The following is a 27,869-nucleotide window of genomic DNA, read 5'->3' on the forward strand; positions in this document are numbered from 1 at the left end:
GGAGCAGTGGGATCCTGTGTTAGGGAAATGGTTTGTGTGCCCTGAGCTTGCTGCAAGGTGTGGTCCCAAACTGCCAGATGATCCTTCTGCTTTGTTTTAAAAAATTAAGCTTATGTTCCAGGTGCAGAGATTAGCTTTCTAGTTATACACAGAAGAAGTGACAGATGGTGTACTGTCAAGACGACTACAAAACCTTCTATTTAGTATTTTAAAATTTAGGGTTGGGGTTTTTTTTTTTGGTTTGGATTTTTTGTTGGTTTTTTTTTTTGTTTTAATTCCTGGCAACCTGTGCAAGGGAGGTAGCGTGCTCCAAGTGCTCCATAAAACCATCTGTCCCTTCTCTGGAAACAAAGAGGCTGAGGGTGATAAAGAACTCTGCAGTCCCCTGGTAACTTGAAAGAGTGAAAAGGCAGCACCTGCTGAGGACAAACATTTCAAACCTGCAGACATGAAAAATTGGTGTGCCACTTTCTCGCAAGTTAAACTGACAGCAATCCCTGGACAAAGCTGAAGAGATTTCAAGTAATAAGGCAGAGGACAGGAGTGTATTTAATGCTCACATTCAATGGTGACCATCTATTGATAAGCGCTTGTAATTTGATCAAATCAGATTTCTTTGTTCGGACTCTTCCCTTAAAATGCTGTGATCTGGCTCACTGCTATTCAATGTTTTCATCAATACTCTGAAAGTAAAAGCACCACTGACGAACCATGCAAGTAACGTGGCAACTGGCAGAGGAGTAGAGGATTTGGACAGGGCTGTGATTTGAATTATTGGCCCTTACGCTGGGCCTGTTCAAACAAAATGTATTTCAAAGTGCCAGGTGCAAAGTTGAGTCTTTAGGAAAAAGGCATGCAGACAACACTTCCCAGATGATACATTTGGGAAAGCAGCTACCCTAGGAAGGAGTCAGAAGCCACAGAATAGAAGCAAGTCAACACAGACCTCCAGTGTGATGCCATAGAAAATGCAATCATCTAGATGCACAAACAGGAGAGTATTGAATAGGGAGTTGATTTTGCCTCTGTAGGAGTATTCAGCAGGCTGATATTATACTTTCAGTTTCCATGTAGTTTGGTAAAGACAGTAAAAATTAGAGAGACAGAGTGGGGGAAAAAAGTAACATGAAAAAATGCCTTACTGTGAGAGCACCTGAAGAGTTCAATGGAAGCAATTTATCAACAGAAAAGAGTGAAACTAAATTCTGTATAGAGAGGGGGAAAAAAGCTTTGTGTGTCTTCAGTCTAAAGAGAAAAGTGTAACAAGAATTATGGACTGGAGATTAAAGCTAGAGAAATTCAGATCAGAAGCAAAGGATAAACCTTTGATTATAAGAGGAATTAAGCATTGGTACAACTTTCCAGTTGGGTATTTTCTGGATATTTTCACTTAAGACCAGATGACGTTTTTGAAGAGAGGTTTTGCCAACCATAAATTAATGACATTATCTAAGAGATTCATCCATTTCTGATTTTTGTCTACATCTGCTAGTCAAGGAGTTGATCCATTTTTCATCTAATAGCAGTAACAGTCTTTACTTTCCCCTTACAGAGATCCGGACTGATCCTGGCGATGGCTTATATTTTAGAACAACCTTAATCTCCCTAACTTCTGCTGCAGGTTTCTGGAGACACAGTATTGAAGTGTGAGGGCCCCACTGGAACATTTCAACTCTAAAACGCTGAACCTAGTACCCAAATCAGTTGGAAAAGACATTTCTCCCCTCATACAGCAACCAACCAGCTGGAAAATTGCTTCCTTATAGTGCTATAGAAAAGCTGATTGATGCCAAAGGACAATGAATATCCCTGGAGACCCTTCACAGGGCCTCAGTGGGTGCTATGCATTTCTGATACACTGGAGAAGCACCAGAATTTGCTGACAGTGTAGCTTAGGATCAGATATCTCAGGATGGGAGGGGTTCTGCTGACTTCAGTGGAGCTAGGACTTAAGCCACTAATAATTTTTCTGTTGTGGCTCTGTCGAGCACAGGCACTGTATTAATCACCATTGCAAATGGGTCTTATTCAGTTCCTTCCTCAGATACATCCTTTTAGCCTCTCATCAAAAAGAAAACCTGGGACTAGGCTAGTATCTGTTTGGAGGGAGTGGCTGGGACTTGTAGGTTGATTTTCCTTGTAATTTAATTCCTACATCTAGAAAAGAAGAGCGAGTCATACTTTATATCCTCTCACAGTGCATCTGAATTATTTACTGCTTTCAATCACCTTCTGCAAGGTGAACTAAACAGAGGTGCATAAAAGCAAAATGATTCAATAGGGAAATTTGACTTAACCAGCCTGGATGCTAGGAACATGTGGCAAGGCGCTAACAGGACCTTCTGGACGCTGTTCCCTCCACAGCTAATCTATTTGACACATTGAAGATTCAAACCCAAAGCATCTGACAAGAAACAACGGAGTGTGTTAAATGCAGGGCCGGTCCCAACTGGTAGAGGGCGATCCATGTGGTTATATCAATTTACTGCAGCTGAGAATCCGGATTACAAATGATTTGCCAGCACCACACAGTTTCCCAAGGCCAATCAACCCAGCGCGGGTGCAATGCCTTGATCACAGGAGCACCCTTCTCTCCTTGCTGTGAGCAAGTAAAAAACACCCAGCAGAAAAGGCAAAGCTAGAAGGCAAGAATAATGTGCTACTGAACATACTACCTGCCTTGGTCTGCCTGAGAGTGCATAACTCTACTCCATGTTAGCTAAGGTGCAGTCACAGTCTGATCTGTGGATTACTGGGAGGGGGAAAAAAGAGGAAAAAGCATTTGGAAACATTGAAAATATAAGGAAAAATGTTTCCTAATATTACCAAACCTAAGAATTCAGGTTATTTATTTAACCATTAACTTCTCAATGTGTAAAGCATACAGTGTCATAAAAGCCAAGCAGGATCACTGGCCCTCACTGGAGCCATGCATTCAGCTGATGGAGAGGACTGGAACAGATTAATCAAACACTGTGCTTTGCATAGGAAAATTATATATATATTTTTTCATTTAAAGCAGTCCTCAGAGCTTTCCATAAAAAAAAAATTAAAAAAATAAAAACCCCAAAAAACAAAACCCAAAAACCCCCACTTAGCTGTTAAATACCCTAACTTGCAAATATGTGCAGGTGAAATGCAACATCTAAGTCAGACTTTCTCAGCACTTCTGCTCCTGGGAGCATTTCCACGGTCTTTTCAGGCGGCTGCTTACCTGTTATGAAGCTGATGGTGGAGCTGTCACAGCAGCTCAGCTCTGGGTCCCCCCAAGTCACCATGGTGACCCGGAAATTGTAATACCAAGCAGGCAGCAGGTTAGCTATTCTCTGTAAAGTGACAAAAGACAAACAGCAGCTCAGGAGAAAATTCACCAGCATGAGGTGTGACTTATAAAACACAACAATATTTATAAATCCAGTGCCCACATATGGGACTATTTTACTGAGCTCCCACTCCTTACTCCAGTGGAAACTTCTGTACTTTGGGATTTCAATTCATTCAAAAATCTGGGCAGTGAGAGCAAACACGGTTGTGGTGGCTCTGCTCTTATCCACATGCACATGGTCCCAGGTCCTACCCGCTACGGGAACCTCTCATTGATTTCCAGGGCAGCGAGAATGATTCCTGCAGAGCGATCTTCCATAACAAAATTCTGATTTGATGAAGGCAGAATATTTAACTGGAAAATGTAGGGTTTTCTATTTCGATTAAATGGGGTTTGAGGATAAATAAGAAATAATGTTTTTGACTCAGATATTGTTACTTCAAAAGACCTATTTTTTCCAATTTTCAAAGTGTATTTCACTTTGTATTATCATTTATTATAAATGAAATACAAATGAAACATAAATGACTTATGAAACATAAATTATATATATAAATACAAATGAGATATAAATGAAGTATAAAATGCAAGATATTTTATAATATTGTATATAATATTTAAGTTAAAATTCAAATACCTCAATTGACAGCACAAAACATTTCAAATATTTAATTTTATGTTCAAATGAAAAGCCTCATGATATTTTTAAAATTCAAAATAAAAGCAAGTTGGAAATAATGAAAATTTTCAACAAACTAGAAATTGCTATTTTTACAGATCTCTGCTGTTTGCAGTGGCCCTTTTTTCCCCAGACACTACAAGGCAATCCAAATATAGGGTTTGCGGACTATTCTCTTTATGCTTTTTAGAAAAAGTTGTATCCAATTAACACCAAAACCTTGAAGATGTTTGGACTTCTTCTGACGTGCCCCTGTTGTAATATTGAAAATACGAACATTGCTTTGACAATTTTAAAATAAGATACAGAGCACAAAATGAACAAAGGAACTAAACAGAGTGAAAGGGCAACTTCAGTTCCAAAGGTTCTCATCAAGTGATAACCCTTCCGGAAATAATTTCTGATCTAAGCAGTCAGACAGCTTGATTTTTGATTCCCCTGCCTTCTCACTGGGCTTGACGCTGTTCCTCCCGAATACACCACTCAGAGATATCAGTAGATTATAGGGAAATTAGTGGGACATGGTGGGATTCCGCAACACCACTAGAGAACCCAAACAAAAGTTCATCAATACCTACTTGTATGTTAAATGCCATAACAGAAGAACAGAGAGAGACTCTTTTTCTAATTCAGGCTTACTCTTTAAAATTATTCTTTAAGAAATGCTCACTTTAGCTGCAATATAGCACTGTCACATTTCAGACTGAAATTCAGACAAAGGAATTTCAACTTGGCTTCCTTGAACAAGATTTGCAACAGTAAGGGACAATATCATCTCATTTTCTAATGAACCACATTAACTCTGGAAGACAGCATTACTTCTAAGATGACTCGGATCACTCGGGTATTAATCTAATTGTGCTGAGTCATGATTACAAGATATTAATTACTCATTTGGTAAGTTATTTTTGTTTTTAATTTCCCTGGAGATTTATGTGCTAGATTTACAGTCACATACCCAATTACAGTTAAGCCACTGCAGCCAAAATGACTCCACAAATGGTATTATGCAAATCAATTACGGTAAATCACTGTGGCTCTCACAAGCAGCAAAAGTTATTGCTATCCTTTTTGCATACTCATAACTTTCTAAACAACTAATTTCAGCTAAAATTGCTCGCTGACTTGTGCTACAGTGAAGTCTAAATAAAATCTGTTCACCTTCTCTAGGAAATAATGGAAAGGAAGAGGAAAATTTCACTTTATTGCTGCAAAGATGCATGTGCCTATATGTGTTCTTCGAGAGACCAGTCTCCACTCAGTTGAAATCCTGGCATAAGTCTTTGTAGCTTCAGAAACATGAAGGCTATTTTCACAAGAGCATCTCTGCAGCTAAGCCTTCCAGATGGCACACTGCAAGACTAGCCCGCAAGCCTCAAATCCATATTATTGATATTAGTTATGTAGATAAGGCTTTGGACTACTGCCCCTGAGGAGGTGATGGAATTTTTAAAGCCTTGACTGACAAACTGACCCACAAACTGAAGCTGCCTCTGGACTTGCTGAACATGCCCATTTGTCAACAAAAAAGAGGCTCATCTCCTATCTCATTGCTCTGCTTAAAATTTAGCATGGTTCAGCTGGCATTCCCTTACTTTAGAACACAAAATGCCTCTAGCATCCTGGCCATTTTCTCTGCTTTGCCTGGAAAAATGTGCCAGGCTTAAAGGCATATATATTCATGGGGCAAAGGCTGATCAAAGAAATGTCACAAGGTGCCAGGGCCACACAGGCATGGGAAAGCAATAGTCAGTAATGGTCACTTTACCACGGAGGCAGTTAAGGAGACGGTTGCTGCTATTTCATAATAAGTTGTCCACTCAGAGGTCATCGTTGATGGATTGAAGTAAAACATTTCTACAACATATTTCCTGAACACCCCAAGGAAAGGTCTGTTCCAGCTCAAAACCACAGCAGTAGGTCCCAAAGGGTAAAGCGTCAGATCCTTTATTCCAGTGGGCACTATAAACCAGAAATTGCGGTCAGTAATGAGTGTATTATCAGTTACACTTTATTTTAAAACAATACCTTTCCTTAACCAAGTTCTACCTATTTCTGGTTTGTTCCTGACTTTAATTCCCAAGGGCTTCCTTGTCACAAGCAGTCGCATACCAATTTTTCAGCATTCGTTCTCCTGTTTGTTATGTCTACTTTTTCAAAAATGACTACAGGCTACCTGGTGTTGGCTGCTTAGCTTGAAATAAAGTTCAGGGCTTGATTTTTCATAAATGGAGAGTTCTATTCTACTTTAAAAATCAGGATGTTTAGGAGATATTTCAAGTTGCTCAAAAACAAAAGCATAAAAAGCCATAACACTTTGGAAGATGAAGAATATGAGAAAGAACAGTTTTTATGTCTATCCCTCCTTCCCTGGGGAACCTAAAGCTGCTGTCAAGTATTGCTGTTCTTGCCTCACAGATGATAACACTGAGAAAGAGAAGTCAAGTGATTTGAAAAATGTCACATAAGGGTCAACTTCCACAACCCTTTCTTGTCTGGAAAGCAATTATTCTTCATGACTTAACTGAGGCTACTTAAATAAGTACTTTGCCAACATTGGCAAGGGTTGCAGACCCTCAGCTATTGCACGCCGGGTCAGAGCCAAGACCAGCACCCAGATTACTTCAGCCCATGTTAGCACATGATTGCCTTTCCCTTCATAAATCATTTACCACATCTTTTCTTTGCTTTCTTTAAAGTGTTAATACTCACCCAGTGAAAGTGAGGCTTAGGATAAACATGGGGAGAATGGAATACTTTTTAAAGTGTATTTTATCTTATTTCAGTTTCATTCATCATTAACCACCACTGATAATTTCACAGAACAGTTTGTTTTGCAGTTCTACTATTTTAATATCAAATTCAATATCCTGTTATGAAATGAAAACTCGTACATCTGTTGTTTTACTCCTTAAAAACACCCCCTTTATAATAAGAAACCTATGAGATGTTTTTTTGAGAAACTGATTGCCATTTTGAGTTTAGTAAGAACCTTTTATGGTTGTGAGGCCACACAAAAGTGAAGATAATGAAAGAACTTATTTACTTTGGCAATATATGATTTTACTTTCTCAAGTGAAAATAATAGAATTTTGCAGATTTCTGAAGTAACTGTGGTGAGAAAGAAAACCAAAAGCATTTGCAAATGTTCTCGAATGATAGAGATTTTAATAATAAAGTATATATATATTTTTACTTACTATTTTTTCCTTTACTGAAACATACCATACTCTCTTTTCAATTTATTCAGACCCTATTTATGAAAATATACAAGGAGATTGCCTGGAATGAAAAGGCTCTCACTACATTCACTAGTCCACATATTTGCTTTCATTTGCATCCATTCAATTCTTAACAGGTTAACTTTGTTTTTTTCTGTTTCGCTTTCTTCCCTACATCACAGAGGAAGCAGAATGAAAAATACTGAAGATCTCTAGCTTTCTGCCACCTGCTCTCACACAAGGCAGACTATTTATCAAAAGGAGAAGCTGGGTGACCCAGGCTAAATATTTCTCTGCAAATGTAACTCTATACACTGAATCTCTTTCTCTTTGCCCTTTCTCTTCCTAATACATTTTGTTAAAGTGGTAAACTTAACAAAACAAATGATACCAAAACTAAAAGATACTGAATTCTATCCTAAGTGACTCTTTATTTAGGAGCCTGGTGGAATCCTGAATTACAGGCATGGGGGCAGCAGCTCTGCCTGTTGGCCATAAAACCACATTCTTGAAAATGTTAGTCTCAGAGGGTTCTTCTTATCTTCAAACCTCAAAGCAGAGAATATCAAGATCCACCATTAAACTCAAGAAAATTAAGGCATACACAACCCAAGTCGGTGATGGTCATGTAGTACCACAGGAGATAAGCCAGCTCTCCTGACTCTTAGCACTGTGGCCTTCAGACTGTGATATCCTGAAGAAAGTGAAAATTTTCCACTGAGCAAACCTACGAACCACCTGTGCTCTGGGAAAGGAATCTGGGAGGGAGCTAAAAGATATAAGACTATTTGTTTAATTAACGAACTGTGGAAAACTAACAGCTATACCCTTGAAGAAGAGCTACTGGACTGATAAAAGGGAACATCTTGGCACCAAAGACTGGATGGTGGCCAGCAAACATGAAGTCTGATAAACCTGCAGTAACTGTGTGAAAGGTAAATGTGGTGAGGGGAGATTGCGACCACCAACTCAATTCAGGACTGAAAAGACTTGTCCCCCCACTCCTGAAAGGAGCATGCATGCTAATTTGCATAGCAAGCGAGGCTAATTTTAATATAGTAAACCAATAGTGTATGAAATGTTAATCACTAACCCATAAGTGTAAAATTAGGCAGGATTATACTAATCATGTAGTAAAATAAATATTCTGTAGTTTTATACAAAGGTATGCTAGCTTTGTGATTTACCACCTAGCATCCATCTCCGCACAGACGTGAAATAAGATACCTCTGCTCTGTGTGTTAATTGGTGTCTGCACACTGGGTGAACGAGCCCGCTTTTGGGACAACAACTGGGCCACATTACATCCTTCATAAAGCCCATTTGCAACAAATGTCTTAACAGCAGTCCCACACATTTCATGAGTCAGTGGGAATGACTCACCTCTACGAAGTGCCCACATCTCTCCATGCATCACAGACCACCTGCAGCTCCGGCTGGCTACACCTAAGTGAGGTGACTCCCACCCTAAATGACATAGACTGTGAGCACTGCTAGGGACGAACATATATTCAGGCGTCCAAGGGTGAGGACGGTTCTTTCCACAGGGCCCTCTCTGTGTGAATACTGACCATAATTGCTCTCTAGTTAGGTTTGGTAATAACTTAATATTTAAATGTGAAATTTCTGTCTTCCACTGAAGAAGTATTTTCCCCACCTCAATAAAAATATTCTCAATAAGTGTTCATTACATTTGAAATAACCAACATGACAATTTTGCACTCCTTCATGGGTTTTAGGGCTTAGTGAATACACTACACGTATTTAAAAACAAAACAAAACACAACACATATCAAACAGTAGATGCAGGGGTTACCAATGGAAAATGTAACAGGATCAGAAGGAGGTCCCACCAACGGTCCTTTCCGTAAGTAAACCACAACCTGGTACTGGGCACCAGGAACAAGATTTTCAATGAGGCTGCTGCTTGAATTCACCTAATAGGAGAGGAATACATCAGATATGAGGTACGTACTTGGTTAATTACAAGAAGATTGAGACTACATGAACTATTCCAGTTACAAAAGGTGTGATTCTGAAGACACAGGCATCAGCAGCTAAAACTCCATTCATTAAGCCCAAAATGGGAAAACTGTGAAAGTGGTCAGGACTGACTTGACAAATGATCTGACTCAGAGAATCACACTTGCCTTGCTGTGTAAGGTCAGCTGTCACACTGCAGACCTGCTCTCTCCTACTGTCAAAGTTTATTGAAATATTCAGGCTACATTATTCATATTCAGGTGGTATTATTCAGGCTGGAGTATTTAGATGGTTTGTTTTCAATAAAAGCCTGAGGTTTTTCATCGGCCATCTGATTCATCTGCAGCTATGTGAGCTGAAGGCAGCATTATGGGAAAGTTGTCTTCTGAATGCAAGTGTTAAATGACTGCATGGTGAAATCAGAGAGGAATTCCTCTCTTTCATCCCTCCTGCACAGCACTACAAAACCTGACTAAAGGGCCTTGTGATTTTTCTTTTCAGTTTGAAACATCACCATTAAAATTTCTCCTGTGGCACACGAGGTATCAGTCAGAGCTGGACGCGGAATGCCTGACCAGGTGATTCCTGGTCTGATTCAATATGAAAAGTTTTATCTCCTGAAGAGCCAGCTAACAACAAATGCACAGAGGAGCTTTGAGGAAAGGACTTCACGCACCCCTTCTAGAACTGCAGGCTGATATTTCCTATTAATATATTCTTTGCAACCTTTCCAAAGTCTGTATCACAGCCACCTTTGCACTGGTGTTTTACTGCGATGCACATGACTACACCAGTGCCAGCACAAATTTAGTGAGGAAGGGAATTTGTCTTTAACAGCTGCTTTGGAAAGCTAAATCACTTTTAAATCATGTACAATGGTAGAGATGGATAGAACTCTGCACTGAATTTTGCCCTTTTCAGCTTGTCAAGGAGAATTCAGACCAACAGACATTAATAATTCCAGGTATAATAAGCCGATAAAATTTGATGAGAGGTGGTACAAATATTTGTAATGACAAAAAGAAACAAATAACTGTATTCAGACCTTTCTACCTACTTGTAATAAACATGCATTTACTTTTACAGATATCTTGTTTATTCATGGATTAGCTTTAGGTACTTGTTTTTGAGTTTGTAGATGAATCTTGTATTATTTACTTTAATCATATATGTATATACTTGCTATCTTTGGTTTATAATCACGTACCGTATTGTTTTGCTTCCTGATGTAATGACTGCACTTTTAATAAATGAAAGGAAAATAACTCAAGGAGATTACAAGCTGATTCTGAAAAACAATTCTTGAATTGTCATCTAAAGACACTTCCAAATGTTTAAGTTCATGGACAATCTTGGAATAAAACTCAAAACGTTTTGACAAAGATTCATTTTAAAAGACTTTTTAAAGGATGCAGACTCCCTGTATTAATTAACTTACAGGGCTAATCACAAAGTTGAAGGAGATGAAGAGTTACTGGGAGTGCTAGCAGTCTCCTTCCATTCGCATGGGCGAGCTGAAGGTGCAGCATGGCAGCACTGCAATCCTTTGCAGACTCCTCCATCACACACATTTAGGGAACCAGACAGAAGTTGTGGCGCTGCTTAGAAAATGGCCTTATTGGCATCTTGGTAAGGTAACCGAGATGTGGGCTAAAACCTCTTTCTAATTGAAGCCACATGACACTGATCCATCGTAGCCACAGGATCTGACGTGGGGTTGCACTCACTAGGGGTTTCAAGTAACAGAAAACTGCCATATTGTGGGGTTCAGGATTCTTGAACATTATAAACACGTCCCATATGGCAGCCCTAAAGAATTGTTGTCTATTCAAATCACAGGCAGTCTGGGTTATTGTTTACTTCCCAGCCTAGTGCCGGGATGGATGAAAAGAAAAGCTTTTTGTATGGATGAAAAGAAAAGCTGACTTCTGATCACCTCTAAACTTTCTGGAAGTTTAGAGTCAGGTTCTGTATTCATACGTAAATCTAAGAAATCTAAGAAAGAATTTATGCTAGTTTGATGATAATCATGCATGTGGGCAATTTTCTTAATACAAATGGATTACTGCATACGCCTAAGCGTTATTATGATATGGCACCATTTTGCCTACTGCCACAAAAATTTCTCAAAGGGTACAACATAACTCACAAGCTTGAACAAAGGATTGGCCACAGTCAGTCCAGCAGAAATACAATTTTAACACTAATCTGGTTTACTGCACGCTGTCATTCCTGTATGCTGTGCTCTCCCCTGCACTCTGCATCAGCCGTATCCCTTTACATTGCAGAAGGGAGCACCTACTGCTGTGCTCTGCAGCCCTGAGCCTGATAGGGCCCTTGGGCACGACGATCCCAAACAGCAGGATGATTAGCAATTTTTTCCTGCATTTGAAAAGGCTCCAGCTTTTCCCCCTTACCTCCGTGCAGTAGTGTTTTTCAAGCCTTTGACTTTCCTTTTGCTTCTGACAGGTCAGGGAGACCACAGACACGATGGTGCTGTTGCCACCGCTCTCTTGTGATGCTGTCCAGGATGTCAGGGCTGTAGTGGAGCTTAGCACTGTCACGGTCACGTGCTGGGGCTTTTCAGTGAGCTCTTCTATCCATTCACCTGTGGGGCCTGGGACATGTCCCAAAAGCACATGTAAGCACGCCACTCTACACATTTGAGGCACTTATGTTAAAACATCCTTCTTCCATGGTATTATTTACTACTAGTGAAAGAGGCTGGACTGACAGCTGTCCACCTCCACAGCCCTCAGGCAGCGAAGATGGCAGCCCCTGGGAAACAGCCTGTGGCCGGTGCTATTTCACCTGTAGCAGAGCAGATGACAAGAGAAATGTCACTGTTCGAAAATTCAGATTGCAGTATTCTCTATTGCTTACCAGAAACCACCCAGCAATTTCAGATTAGCTCCAAGGGAATGTTTAAAAGCAGTGATATCCAATAATGTACAGATCATTGGCAAATATTAAAGGAGAAACACACAAAATTCTTCGCCTCTCCACATACTAACATACCCTTCAAGTGTACTACAGCCTTGAAGCGTGAAAATCGAGTTCACAGAGGTTACCACAGTGAAGAATTTCATTCTCCATCAGACTTTTTGAAGCACTTGGCAGAGAATACAGGTTTAAATGCAGATAAAATAACAATTTGGAAAATAACTTCAGCTAGACTTGGTCAAAATTTAAGATTTCATGAAAATCATCAGCTTTTCTTGTCACTTTTAAGTGACACTTGTGACAGCTCTCTCCTTGACATTCCTTCCTCCACACAATTCTAATGGTACGTTACGTTTATTGAGAAAATAAAACAAATTCCAGAGCAAGAATTTGGTGTAAGATCAGCCTGTAAGATTTGACAACCCATACTGCTATTTGGGTGCAACAAAAATGTTGTGTAATACAAGACAGTAATTTCACAGGATGATTCACTGACTGAGTGCTAAAAAGGATAAGATAAGGCTGAAGCTATGAGCAAAATTTATTCATGACAGCAGACCCACACCTACTCAGGTAAAAAGAGGAATTCAATCATTAGATTAGTCTCTGGAGCCAGTTGATGTATTTGTAGCTCTTACTATTCAGAAATTGTTTCAATATCAGCATTAAGGGAACTGAGCTACCTCATGTCATGGCCCAAAGTTGTAGTCCCCATACAAAAAGCCTACTTGATCAGACTCATAAAGAGGAATGGAAAAGCAATTTCACCTTAAGAGTACTTGTGCACATCTCAGATTTGGCATGCTACCAGAAATACATATAAAATCTATCTAATTTACTGAGGATCTTGTGTTTGACAGAATAAGACAATGGCCAAGAATCCTCATCTGGTTCTAAAAGCCTGGAAAACTAACAGACAAAACCCAAAAAAACAAACGTTCTCATGTGTTACATGTAAAATGAAAATATTTGTTACATTCCTGTAACATTTTAATACTTTATACTCAATGAGATTCAAGTTCATCCTTAATCTAGCAATCCATACATGTATACTTTGGATTAACATTTTCTCATTTCTCTCGCGTCTCTGTCCCCGGGTAGTAGACTTCATGGAGGACACTGGCTTGCATATTGCTTAATGGAAATAAGTCACACCTTGTAAAATGGAATAACATTTGGTACTAATAGCAATGCTACATAATTTAGTTGATATACTTGTATACTTATATATACGTTAATGCTTTCCATATAATTAAGCTGTCTAATAACTATTCCTAAAGAAAACCAGAAGACAGTGAAATTACAACAGCAGAGACCCTTTCTCTCATGTGCTGTTTCCTCTTTTCTCTTTGTTTTCCAAGCATTGTTTCTTTCAATGTTAAAGTTGTTAAAAACATAGGAGCGATAGTGGAATTCAGTTACACGCAGTCAAGCATTATGATGAATTTAAGCCTAAATAGTTAGTATTTGTAAATGTTATGAGATACTAAAGACACAATTTTTATTAGTAATGTACTTAAGTACTTGAGTACATTTACTTTTAATATATTTCTGCCAGCCTTAGCTACCGTGTCTTGTTGCAGCATTCATGATTCAGGGGAGACACTATCCTCCCACATGTAAAATTGTGTAGTGCTGGAAGTATTCCCCTGTTCTTAATGTATGGGCATTTTATAGGCTATATCTATTTCCTTTTGTAGAAAAAGGTACAAAGGTGACCACAGTCATCGGAAGGATAATAATTTGAATTCACCAACACCTGGCTCACTTGCTGATCTAATTGTCAGTCATGATATTAGTTTACACAGTAGTGTATTATTACTTTGTCTTTTACTAAATCTTCAGTTAAGAAACCCTGGGATTCTACAGGGAAATAATAAATTACTTTTTCTCCTCTGAATTTAGCAGGCTGAACTGTTTCATCTACTCTAATTTGCCCCGTGTTCTCTTAGAGACCATGTAATTTCAGAGTTCAGTGTTTAATTGCACAATTCCCATACTCTCAGCCTGCGATGCCCTTCATCCCTAACCCAGTACATACAGCCTCCAGGAGTAAAGTTAAATATTTTCAAGAATCTCTATAACCACCGATTTAATTCTCGGAATTAAATCCCCTCTTTGAAAGATACAAGAGGGGAACCTGTTTCAGTGATCCACTTCTGAACACTGGGCAATGACTCCATTAAATACCTCACCTGCTTACAGTTCTTAGCTCTGCCAAGACAGCACGATGAAGGCCCATCCGGGTAGGATATAACATATTTGCACCATATTTCCTTCTCTGGCGCAGGGAATTCTAGAAGACCAGAGTCTTCTGATCCTGCAGCAGATGCCACAGCTGCCACAGTGGTCAAACTCTGTACATTAAAGTTATATTAGTCTGAGAGAAAAAGGCAGATTTGTTGAGATACTTACTGATGTAAAAGCTAAGTGTTTTTGCTGATTGACTTCCCCGAACTTCACAAGAGCCAGAGGAGCTAAATGTTGTTACAGACAACTTATATTTTCCTGGTTCTTTCAGTTCAGCAACAAATTTGTGAGTGTCCTCACTTACTGTCAAAAATTCCGTGGAGTTCTCTAAATCAGGGGGGAAAAAAAAGTGTGGATTAATTGAAATTTGAAAGGCTCCAGCCACTGAGAAAATTATTTATATCAGAAATGCTAATACTGTTTCTGCTGTGGGATTAAAAGGTATCAAAAAGCACTGGATTTATGTGGGTAGTTTTATTTCTTGCCATCAGCACAAGAGTAATTAATGACTAAGGCTGCAGTATAAGTGTAGAGGAACAATAAACCCAGGCCAAATTTTCATTCAGTAAGAGGGGTGATAAAATAGGGTTGCCATGACTGTGCAAGTGAAAAACAGCATGGCATGGACGAAAAGGAGCTTCCAATTTACTATCTATTGCCTTCTTATTCTGCAAAAAAAGTATTTGCCCTCAGTGTAAGAAGGCTTATGAAAACTGCTTGTCAGGAAATAAAATTCATTTAGAGAAAATAGATTTTAAGACAGAAAATCTTTACGCAACATGGCTATTTTATTGTAGCACCATCACTTGAAAAGTCTCCCCATTCTCCACCACAGGCTCCTTGTGGCCTAAGGAATACGTTCAGTAGCTGTCCTCTGAGACAACTGTTAATCTGAATGTAGACCATCCATCCTGTATGCCCCTTCCAGATGAGGTCCCCCTGAGAACCTTTCTCAGTGGCAGACAAAGCTACATGATATACTGTACCTTCTTCGTCTCAAATTTCTATCAGCTTGTTTCTCCTTTCTCCAATACCAGAATGGATTTACGATAACTGCAGTGTAAACAGCTCGGCAATATGTAGAACAGTATAAATCTTGTTTCACAAAAGAGAATTGCAAACTGTGATTTACCCCCACCCCTTACTTTTATGAAGCCCAGCCAGAATTAGATGCTATTCAACGCAAGAAACTTCTCGAGAAATGCAGGAGATCTAACAATGCCCCCCGCTGAAGCAGAGTACTAGGTAATTAATAATTTGTAGAGGAGATAACCCACCAATGGTATTACAGAAAAGGGGTATGAAAAGGGTATAAGGCTCTGTTTTACCTTCCCTTTCAATACTGATATGGAAACCATCAAATGCAGTAGGTGGCTTTGGTGGTAACCAGGTCAGCACCATTTGTACAGGAAGGAAGGAGGGGGGCTCTGGCGTGAGTTTTCCAGATGCGTTGACTTCATTGGCCTCATAATCACTGGAAACTGCATTGACAAACTCCTCTTCACCCTCTGACGACTCAGCTTCATTAGACCACCAGTACGGCTGCGACGTGGTTTCGTACTCAGTGCTGTTATAGCGGTAGTCTGTCCAGGCTGCAGATGTGTTTGCTGCTGGAATGTCAGGTGGGTTGTCAGAAGAACGGCTAAGTTTTTCTTTCCTTATGATTTCTTGTGGTCCCATGAATGATTCTTCTGCAAAATTCCCACTGTGCTCTTCCCAGTTGTTTCTGTTGATTGGTACAATCTGAACAGAAATGTTTCGAGGTGGGTAAGGAACTAAAAGAGAAGCAAGGGTTAGTCTTTTAACAGGTATGTTCTGTGCACCTTTACGATGTGTTAATTCCTCAGTGAAATATTGTTTGCAGAAAAACAATGCATCTAGGGATATTCTGAAATAACTTGTTCTTATTAAGATTCTCCCTTCTCTTACATACACTTATGGCAAAAGTGATTCTAGCGGAATCAAGATGAGTGTAAATTCACAGAAGAATCACTACTCAAGAACACCAGGAAGAAAATTAGATGTGAAGTCACAGTAAATCAGACCTCAGTGCTATTACAGCAGCAAGGTTACTCGAGTGTGAATTTGTAAGAGTGGATCTTCATTTATTTTACTATTATTTATTATCTTGATCATGGAAAAAAATACTTCTGTAGAAATGAATTGAAAAACATATGCAAAACTAATATATGGCAAACCTCATATTTAAAAAGTATGATCTTCACATTGCTGTAGGGCTTTTCAAATGCTTTTAGCAAGCATTAAACATCAGTTTAAATTTTAATATTTGTGAAAGCTTGATCTTAAGATTTGTGTCTCCAGAAGACAAAATTCTGGCACGCAAAGAAGTTACTTCAACTTATGCCAGGAGGTGAACACACAGCATTTTGTCTGCGTCACTGTAACTGCTTATCTGTCTGCCCTTACACACGGTAAGTGCGAGCAGTCTCTGCGAACAATTTTGACTGGCACCTTTTAAGCTGGCACCTTACAACACACTAATTTGTTCACCTCCCCTGTCCCAGCCACAGCCACTAATACAAAACCAGACTCTACAATCTCGTTGCAGTTCGTGCAAAGAATGAGGGATGGGAGCGCAGCAGAAAAGAAAAATGTGATCCTGTTGGTTGCATTCTTATGGTTCGATATCTCGATAACTATATTTAGGATCCTCAGGACAGAACTCAGCTGGCATCAGTTGGCTTTGCTCTGTCCAAGGCAAGGGACCAACATCAGTGTATTCATCTGAAGATTCGGCCTTTTGATTTTACCACTGGTTCATTTCACTTTGGACCCTGGAAAATGTCTCTGGTCCAACAGATTAACACGAAAGTTTTGGGCACCATCCCAGGACCAAATTAAATTAGTTCTGGATCCTGAACAAATGCAATTTTCAGCCTTTGCAACACTGCTGTCTTGGAAATTAAAAGTTCACGCTTCAGGGCATAAACTGGCCACCAAGTGGGGCGACTATGACATTCTTCTTCTCTGTGACAGAAAGCTGCACGATGAGGAGGGCCTTCTCCAGCAGTTTAGCTATGATTCACTGTGCAAGGGGACAGACCAATATAGATAGATCAACAGTATGCTCAGTGCGGCTGTTCCTGTGGCTTAAAAATTAATTTCTAGCACAAGGCCTAAGATATCTCATGTGAAGCAGAATTTATTTTCTAAGAAGCAAGCTTTATAACAGAAGCACTCATGCAAATTTCCCTTTGCACTGTATTGCACACACAACCCTATGTACTAGCTGCAGCATCCTCCCCCCATGCTCCTGGCCAGGAGCAGCTACCAGGACTGCTCCCACACAGACCCTCCTCTCTGTGGGATCAATCACCTCCCCATGGCAGAAAGGAAAGCAGACAGACAGACTTGGAGCAAATGGTACATAATAATTTTCTTCACCTGTTCTGTGCTGTTTGGGCTCATGCTGGACCCCACTGTATTCCACTAGTGTGCTTTTGTTGAAGGTTGCTTCTGATACCAACTGAAATGTGATGTTACTGTAGCATATACCTGGTAGCCAGTGATTGAAAACTGTTTTACCTTTAAAGAAATCTGCAGAAGGTTTAAAAAGAAAAGAAAAAAAAAGAGGAAAATACATCAAATGTTCACTTTCTGATAATGCAACTGCACATGCTGAACTGTCAGTGTTTCAGATGTTTAAACATTGCTCAGCCTGGTCTGAGACATGAAATTCTAATAATTCAGTTTGCCAACATTTTTCCTGGCTGTCAAAGCCACTTTGCTATAAAAAAAAGCCTAACACAAAAAACACAAACTACTTTTCACAAGAAAGGGAACTGAACCTGGCAACCTGTTCCACGTGACACTGAATGTCTCAAAGAGCATCTGACAGTTTCTGCAGACCTTTAACTGCTGCACGCAAAAGCCTCTTTGGTCTTTTGCTGACTGAGGCATAACATTCGGGATAGATGCTCAAAGAGCCATTCACCATGCAAGCGAGTGCAAGCCGCGGTACTGAGAGCTGAGGTCAGGTCCACCATCAGTACATGTGCAGGCTGGAGAAGTCGCTTAGGGCTATTTGGCTATGGGAAGGAGCTCGCGAGTTGATTAGTGAATCTCTTCATTCAGGTTGACTTTTTTATTAATCAGCAGCTGCAGCATTACAGCCCCTGGAACCATGTATTAGCTGTAGAAGACAAAAATTACTGCTGGTATCCCTTTTGTTCTCTGGAAAGAGGTCACCTATATTTTGTGCTATGATCCAGAATCACTCTTCCTAACTTCTGGCACTTCACAGCATTGAAAATGTGATTTCTAGCCCCACTCTGTGTTGAAGCAAAGAGACTCCAAAATTTTCTGACCTCCTTTTGGAGGTGTGTATCTCCCTCTGCTGACTTAAGAGAGAGCTTACAGTGACCAGACTTCTACTTTGGGAGCCTTAGTTCAGAAAAATTCAGAAAAATTCAATCCAGCACCTACTAGATTGCTCAAAGGCATTTTACTGCCACTACGCAATGTTAAACCATTGGGGTTTCAGGGCCTGCAGAGTATGCAGGTGCCTTTCTCACCTCTTAGGATGCTTTCCATAGGGCAGTCCCATCTACATCTTTGAGATAAATGCTATGCTTAAGCTGTACTGCAGGGCAAAAGGGAGTTCAGTTTTAAACAAATAAAAAAGCAAGCAGAATTTGCTCTTGTTAAATTGTTTAGATGGTTAAATTGGTTGTTTAAATTGTTTAGACTGGCTGTCTAGATTGTCAGATTGATTGCCTTTGATTAGATTATTTTAAGAAAAATGAAATTTGTAATATGCAGCAGTGTTTATTAGCTCAGGGACAATACTGAAAGCTATGGTAATATACGGTACTACACAGCATAGTACTATTAGCACTGTGTCACTGTATGGTGATACAGGACTACCAGGTTTAAATCCTGCACCAGGAATCAGATATATTGGATGGGTTTCCCAACTCTGGGGCATCCCAGAGCTCTCCTATCAGCTATTCACCAAAGAGGAAACGTTCACCAGAGGGAAGGGACTGGGAACTTTTTTAATGCTTTCAACTGACACAAAATGTCATCCAGGGATTTCAAGAAGCATATCCAAAAAGGAAAAGCATATCTCTGTCCTTCCTACCGGGTTTTGGGTTTCTTTCCTTTTTCCTTTTGTTTTGCATTGTACAGCAGCAGGGAAGACAAAAAAAATGGTGGAAAGTTTTTTGGATTTTAGTGTACATGCTTACTTGGAAGCACCAGAAATTGGGGATCCCTTCCCAGGTTGATTTCAGAACTGATTAAAAAAATCCACACCGCCCAGTCTTCCTCAAAAATCCACAAGAAAGGAAATATCACTAGAACTAGGGTGGGAAGTAGGCTTAAATCCAAAGTGAACCACTAGCTCAATTCGAAGGCCCATCCTTACTTCATGATATAAAAGTTATTATATGAACAGACACATTACCAGAAATATAAATCATTGTAACCAATACATGCCAAAATCACACCTAAGACCACTGTTTAAAATGTTTCCAGCAGAGGTAGCATTAAGTTTCAGTGGAATAGTTTCCTCCTACCTTTGTACAGCATTGTTCGGTAGTCTTTTCCTTCCCAATAGCTTATATTTACCCTGGTAAAAACATTGTACTTCTCTGGGTACTGAATTTCAAACAACACTCCTGTTTCTGGAGATGGTTTGTAATCATAGATAGAAACACTGCTCACAGGAAGGGGTTCTAAAGGATATACAAATAAAAGGAAAAAAGGAAGAAAGGAGCAGATTAGTAGGCAAACTGAGTTCTTGACACATATACAACACAAAAAAAAAAAATTGCTTTGCTAGGCATGGCGCAGGCACTCTTAAATCTACCAGGTGGTATCTGGGGCTTCATAGAGGTCTGGAGCAAAGCTACTTGGGACGTTGTCAAAGCCAAGGTTTGTGTGGTCCCCCACAATTTATGTTCTTGACGCTTACACTTTAACAGAAAAAATTCCTTATTTGCCATAAAAAATAAGGTTGAAATAGCAGTTATTATTTAAGCATTCACAGTCATCACCCCAGAAAGATTGTCATCTTTAATGCTTGTCGATCATGTAAAAGTGCCCAGACAAAAACAACAAAACACTTGAAATTGCTCCTAAGTTTGGCATAAATCTGAACTTTTAAGATTAGCTGAGAAGCTTATCAGTGTAACGGCCAAAGGAAGCTACTTGAATGAAGATTTTCTATTTTGATATGCATTCATTCATTTATTTCATGGGTAATTACACAGTCCCCATTCCTACCATATCTGAGACGGCCACCATCTTCAACATATTTATCCATACCAAACTTCTACAAAATATAGCAGTACCATTACCATTATTTCACAGATGAAGAACTGAGGTACGGAGAAGAAAAGTAGTTTACTTGAGGGCACAGGGGAAGCCTCTGCACAGGAAGGAGGTAAGCACGGGACTGCTGATCTAGTGCTCTGAACTCTGAGCCAGGTGGGCTATAACAAGTAAGAAAAATACCATGTGTCCTGTGATGTGGCATCTAGACCAGTATAGTTCCATTGACTAAGGAAAGGTGTGTCAACTGACTGTAGCTGGGAGTCTGGATTGTTGCTAATAAGAGAGCCAAAGTTTTATTCAGCCTGCTTTATCCACCAAAAAAAAAAAAAAAAAAAAAAAATTAGCCTTTTGCTTGATGCTCGCCTCAGGAACAAAAAAATTATAACAACCCAACCATACATTGGTTAAGAAGGCCAAGCAGATATTCAAAACAAGGTTATAGTGTTAGCTGAAATTTGTCATGCTAACATATTTTAATAGAGGTGGTTAATGCACAACACCGTCAGTAATTACACCTACATCCTTATGAGTATTACTGTGTTGATTTAGATCCTGCACACTGTAGGGAACAGATTGAAAAATTCAGGCTGTTCATTAGCATGGCCTTAGAGGACACATCTGAGTTCAAAGTTCTGCTGCGGTAGGCCCTGGAGAAAAACTAGTAAAATATTTTTCCCCGAAGAGCATAAAGTCACAACAAGCAAGAGAAAGAGTAGGTGAAAGGGAAGAGCAGTATCAGTTTCAAAAGTGGAATTATCCCACGGAAGGTGGAATAGGTTAATCAAAGATGGAAAAGCAAGACTGTAGTGGAAGGGAAAATTAAATCCCAATTAATAGCACAGTATTTTCACCACAGTACTAAGTTTCCAGATGTGATAAGAAGTGGAGAAGAAAAAACAGCTAAGAACAAAAGCCACAGATGCAAACAGAATCTCTCCCAGAGTCTTAAGAAGTCATGTTGTCATTTTTAACTTTGTCAGAGCATGGGAATACAATGTTGTGGGATTATTAAACTATTTCTCATGGCAGAGACACTTCATTAGCTTCAGGTAAATATCAGTATATTTGTATGTTAATCACTTACAAATAGAAACGCCCAATCTCAGAGATACCAACAGGCATTTCAGTGATGGGATCTGTGAAAATTTTGCTGACAATTTGTGATAGCCTAGAAATAAATAGGAGTAAAGCAGATCATGGGAAACAAAGCCTACCCTCTTCTTTCTGCTGAGGCTTTTCCCATCACTTATCCTTAAATAAATAGTTGATCTGACTATCCACATGACCAGAGGGTTCATATCACAGCTCATACAGCACATGATAGTAGTTTAAACGACAATAACAATCTCTAAATAGCACAACTCTTACATGCAGTCATCTTTCATGTTAGTGGGTATGCCCTGGGCTTTCTTCTGCTATCTCATTCACATCTGAGGTCTCCTTATTTCTGAAAGAATTACTGAAACTTTCTTATGTCAGTGATTAAATTACCCCATTTATTCCTTCCTACAACAAATCAAATAAAGGATGGAAGTTATATTCATTTATAATCCAAATGATTTTTCCTCCTGATGCTTTGATTTAATTAACCAATAATTGAATTAAGCGGTAATCACTACAGACTCTCTTTCTTGTTGTTATCTTCCGCTTACTATACTCTCCTTGCTCATGGCTGATGTTAGCAGAGTAGCATGAGTGATATAATGCAATTTAAAGATTCTTCTATTATCTTACTTCCTTCGGCACCAAATCTTCACATCAAAAGCTGTTTGCACACTGTGAAATTAAAAGGACACTCAGCAGATAAAAATCATGTTCTGTTTTTCACTTACTAACTGCTCCAAGGGTTATTAAAGAATATGTAAAATGTCACTCTTCAGTATCTATATTTATAATTCAGAGCATAAACAGTCTAGTCTTTTTAATTTTACAGTTTTCAGTATTTAGGATCCAACTTGTCACAGATTTCAGTGGTTCTCAAGAAATAGCCTAAATAAAATGTAATATAATACTTCAGAAAACTTAGAGCTTTATAAATGCTCTGCATTACACTGGCGTCTGAAGTTATATTACAGAAGGGACTCAGAGGATTTCAGTGTCCCTCTAATAGCATGTTTAAGGCACTTCTTCAAGTACAATCACTTTATTTTTAGACCTGCAGATTATATTAAACGCACATAGACAAGCTTGCAGGATCAAGACCTAAATTTGCCTTTTTTCTTAGTGTCTCAGAATTTCCTGCTCCTACAGCAACTGCTTTCCCATTATATCTGTTTATGAGAAACTTAATTTCTGTGTTTCTCCTGAACTCTACAGCATTTTGCATTTAGCACGTAGCTTGCATCATACAAACATCAAGGTAGCATAATAAATGCTGCTAACCGCTTCCTCAAATGCCCTGGAAAATTCTGGATGCTAAATCCTCCATTAATGCATTCAACCAATGCCAGACACATTAACATTTGGCATTCAGGAAAAAAAAAAAACAAACAAACTACATTGAAAATAAGTACCATATTCCAGTCCAAATCAATTTGATTTTAACATTCGTAGATCGAGTCACTCTACATGTTCAATTAATGGCTGATTACTGTGGTAGGTTAGATGTAGTATTACATGTGGGTGGTTGAATGGGACTGAGATTAACTCTCTTCCTTCTCACACTCAAACCCAAATTAATCATGATTTACCTTCATATTGTGACTTTTATAAAAAAGAAGCCCCATTAGTGGAGTGACCTAACTCCGGTGGGTAATCCCCTTTATTCACATGGAAAAGTTGCGAACTACATAACTTTCTCCCCAGGATAACGTTATTTCCATATCTATATAGTTACTGGGAGTAAGTCATAGCCAGGGTAAAGCTTCCATTACGCTATAAACTTCAGGGATCATTTTATCTCTTGCTAAAAAGCAACCATTTTTGAAATTAAACAGCTGTTGTTTAATACTTTAGGAACATAATGTTCAACTTTATGATATGTAATAGAGGATACCATGTGCAATTGCTTATGAAAGGGGAATGTAAGTGAAAGTAGTATCTAAGCAATAATAGTATATATTGCAATTTCTAGATGCCCACATAAGACGACAAACAAAAAGACAATACAACTTAAAAATAATGCTGTCACAAGAACAAAGGTGTATCTGTTGTTCTTGAACAGATTTAGGCCAATACTTTAAATCAGCCTTCCAATGGAAATTATGGCAGGAAAAAAATACCCATATGGTCGCAGATCTTTTCATGTCTTTGATTCTGATGGAGAAGGTTTTTTTTCACCTTAAAAAGGGGATAACGTGATTTGTTTGCTGGGGAAAGCTGAGCATTAGTGGTCCTAGATGTTCCTCTGAGTTACGTTTCAAAATTAGGGCTGCCACGGATAACCAGCCTTTTTAAAGATGCGCCATGTCATCCTTTAAGAAAGAAAAGCATGAAGGGCCTACATTTCATTGGAAAAAAACCTCTGAAGCTCCTATTTCAACAGCTCTGATCCATTAACAAGCCAGAGGAAAGGATTTGACCTGCTGAATCACTTCCTGCAGCATCTGGCACAATGACAACCGAGCATTAACTAGGTCTAATGCCAATTACTTTCTGAGAGCTGAAGAGATCAGAGTCCCAGGCAGCAGGCCTGCTGGTCTCTTGAGGAGAATATTTTTTGTAGAAGACACAGAGGCAGAACTCTCCCTAAAGGGAATATATTTTACAGTGATTTATGTAATGAATCATCAGCTTTTGAAACAATGAGACATTTACCGCTCAAAACTCCTAATCACAAGCTAAAATAAAAGTCAGGCAAAGCTGCTCTTAATTACCCTCAGAGATCCTGAGATCCCGATTTCTCCAGTTCCCAGCAGAGATACATTTTTCTTCCAGCACACAATAAGTTTGCAATGTACTGCTTTCCCCATTCCTTCAAATGTACAAACATTTTTTCCTTCACAACAAAAATTGACAGTGAATTTGAAAAAAAGAAGGTTATATGGGTATGAGTCACCTTGGGAAGAATAAAAGAAGGCTTCAAGCTGGGAAAATGGAGCATGAGTAAGAATTTCAGTCACTGATTTTACATCCATGCTCTTTATTTCTCTCATAAACTACTTTGAAACCAATTAGTAATAAGGTGGAACTTTCTTTCAAATATTGCAAAACACTAAATTAGTTATATAAATTCTGGAGTTACTTCACTCCCGTTGAAAAGCCAAAACTAGCAAGAGTAGAAGAAAGCAGGCTTGAAATAATTGTGTTCAATACCAGCACTACTTCTAACCTTGCCCAGACTGAAAACTGGAAGGAAGGCCATTTTGATAGGCACAACACAATTGCACAAACAGGAATCTGGCCAGGACGGTGAGATTCACACACCTATTCTCGTGAAAACTGTCACAGGGATCTTTAATAATAAGTGGTCAGGGTTTCAGTTTTTCTCCTTCACTGAAGTACTGAGCCCAATTTGCTGAACACAGCTTTGTTACAGAATCAGAAGAAAAAATGTTATTTTGTGCTCAAATTCTATTTTACAGGTTTCCTATCTAAGAGGTGAACACGCCCTGCTCATCTCACCCTTCTAATGTCCCAGCTCAGGAAGCAATGCAAGGATGGGGGCTCTGCCCAAGCTGACAAAACCCTTGGGCTCTGAGAAGAAATATTGCAACAAATAGCTCATACATTGCATTACAACAATCTAGACTACAGAACCTAAACAAGGAAGCTTTATAGTTTGTGGTGTTTTGATTAACATGAGAAAGCCCTGAAATGATTCCAGTCAGAGACAAGCAGAAAATAAACTGTTCAGTCCTGTAGAGAAGGCCCAAATTAACAACAGAAGCCTCAAATGATAGCATGCATACATGCATATGTATATATTTATATAATGTTAAGATATTTTATATTTTTATATGTACATATTATGCACACATATATTTATATGTATCAATATTTGCACATATATAATTACATTTGCATATATATAAAATGTATAAAATATGTATTTTGTTAGCTTTTAAATCGTCTTTCTCTTGAGAAATCTTTATTTTTCTGGAGAGAAACCTTTGAGGGGTAAAACAAAAGTCTCCTCTGACTCAGGTGGGATGAAGTTTCAACCTGTGAAGAGGCATTCACCTTTTTCTTGCCAATATGCTGAGAAGCAGCACATTGCTGAGGGATGTGAACAGGAAAAAGGAAATGTCATCAAGATATACCATCAGAAAGCAGAGGTCTTCCATGATTCTCACTGAATTTCTAAGTAGGCAATCTCTTTGAAGGACCTTGCTCTCATTTTGACACGCACAATTTGGATACACACTGCTCTGTGTGAAACTCAGATCTCCAGCATGTGGCCAAGCTGAAAGACTACAACTCCCTGTACCGACTCCTTTGCAGACGTCAGAAGATCCCAGAAAACCAGTGTGAAATATCGAAGTACAGCCTTGGGAATAACCACATTGGCATCACTGGCTATCCTGCTTGATTTATCCTGTGGCAGCCTAATGAATGGGGCCAATCTGCAATTGGGAAAGCTCTCCTGATACCAATGAAATTAGAGCAGGAATTAATTTGGTCCTGGAAGCTAGTTGAAACGTGCCATTTTTTCATGTGTAAGATATAGATGGAATAAATTAGATAGTTATATGTCTTTGCAGGTTAAAGTAAACTAAGGATGTTAAACAGGCAGAAAGAGCATATGGCATGAAGAAAAATATGAATCTATCCTAATTATTGTCTGCCAAAAAAATCAAGTTAATTAATAGTCAGAAAATTATGTAAAACAGGCAGTAGACAATACTAATAAAAGGAAAAATCAAAAAAAGAAAATGAAAACTAATTATCATCTCATGCAGTTTTGCAGGAGAAGCCAATGGTCACTACATGAGTTTTAAGATCCCTTCCCAAAAGCACTGTACTGAAATATATCTTAAAAGGCCCAGCCTGCTACACTGCCTTTTCATTCCAAATTTACTTTCATTCCTGTAGCCTTGTGCTCGAAAAGATGAGTTACGTTAGTAGCTGAGGCTGCTACATGAGAGCTAGCACTCATCAGTCTGCCTAACAGAAAATACCAGGAAGGAGACTGGGCCCGTTCCCTTGCAAAGCTCACAATTTATAGCGTACTTTTAGTGCTTAGGACAGCATCCTTCAATGCTGCCTACAAAATCGCCCTTTCTTTTCCATGAACCAGGTTGTCTTTCTGTTGAGATACAACCAGTGAAATTTGCTGTTCCCTTCTTGTTATATGAGTTCCTCAAGCAGCGCTGGCCGACTGCCAAAATCACAGGTCCTTCCAAGGTCTGGGTGAGCAGCAGAGGCCACAGCAGGAAACCCTGAGATGCTGCCAGCACACCCGCATCAGACAGGTGGTGAAAGGGATGGACTCCTTTCTGTTGGAAAGGACACCATCAAGCCTTGAAGGAGCGAGAGCAACGTGGGCTATGCCCCTTGGAGCCATCAGCCTCACGCTCTTTCGGGAACACCTTGTGGAAACCCCCTGCGCCAGAAATGGGAAGTCTGGGGCTGGCTTTGATGGCCTGAGCAACACTGGTTGCCTTCTTCCTTCAGAGATCCCTGCACAGGAGTGTGTGCTCCATCTGCCGTCCTGGATCACACCTTCCCCTGCTGCCAGTGACCCTTGTGGGCTCTGGAAATCAAACAGTAACGATCTCTGCTGCACGACTGCAAGCGCAGCATTCAAAACCCATTGTAAATGCATAGTGAGGCTTCCGTGATTTTCTTTTAAGAAAACAAACAAATCATAAAACAGGAAATTAGATTAGAATTATTACTTTGTCTGCAAGGTTAAAGCAGTCAAAGAAAAGGAAATTCAGGCTGCTTATGAAGCTTTAAATTGTCTGCTACACATAGATGTTCTTGCATATATGACTTATGAAAGACTTGCATTACCCAACCCCATTATATTTTTCCCATGGGACCCTTCGTGGTTACCCTCATCAGGGCACAACTTCAGCACACAGAGAAAGGCTAAAGAATGTATAGATGATGCAAAATCTGTTTACCCCTAAGTTTCAAGCACCTCAGTAACATATGAGGCTACTGTAATACGCTTTGAATGTTACTACAGTTGATGGCATTCCTCATTGACAGAACAATATAAGTACACAAAATCATAACCATTCCTCATCTGCAAACCAGCTAAAACTGTCCATATGTTCTA

At 39.3% G+C, this 27,869-nt stretch overlaps 1 protein-coding gene across 1 annotated transcript in view; it reads right to left on the reverse strand.

Moving 5' to 3' along the window:
- PTPRO (protein tyrosine phosphatase receptor type O) overlaps positions 1-27,869 on the reverse strand; it is a gene marked incomplete at both ends in the record, with an annotated part of 153,292 nt that overhangs the window by 35,741 nt on the left and 89,682 nt on the right. Inside the window, 8 exons of the mRNA XM_082309733.1 lie at positions 3,215-3,326; positions 5,773-5,966; positions 9,042-9,162; positions 11,626-11,825; positions 14,567-14,728; positions 15,730-16,176; positions 17,807-17,959; positions 19,942-20,100. Of these exons, the coding sequence (XP_082165859.1) occupies positions 3,215-3,326; positions 5,773-5,966; positions 9,042-9,162; positions 11,626-11,825; positions 14,567-14,728; positions 15,730-16,176; positions 17,807-17,959; positions 19,942-20,100 (1,548 nt within the window). The remainder of the gene's footprint in view (positions 1-3,214; positions 3,327-5,772; positions 5,967-9,041; positions 9,163-11,625; positions 11,826-14,566; positions 14,729-15,729; positions 16,177-17,806; positions 17,960-19,941; positions 20,101-27,869) is intronic.

The sequence above is a fragment of the Platalea leucorodia genome (assembly GCF_965183815.1).
Source record: "Platalea leucorodia genome assembly, chromosome: 4".
NCBI lineage: Eukaryota > Metazoa > Chordata > Aves > Pelecaniformes > Threskiornithidae > Platalea > Platalea leucorodia.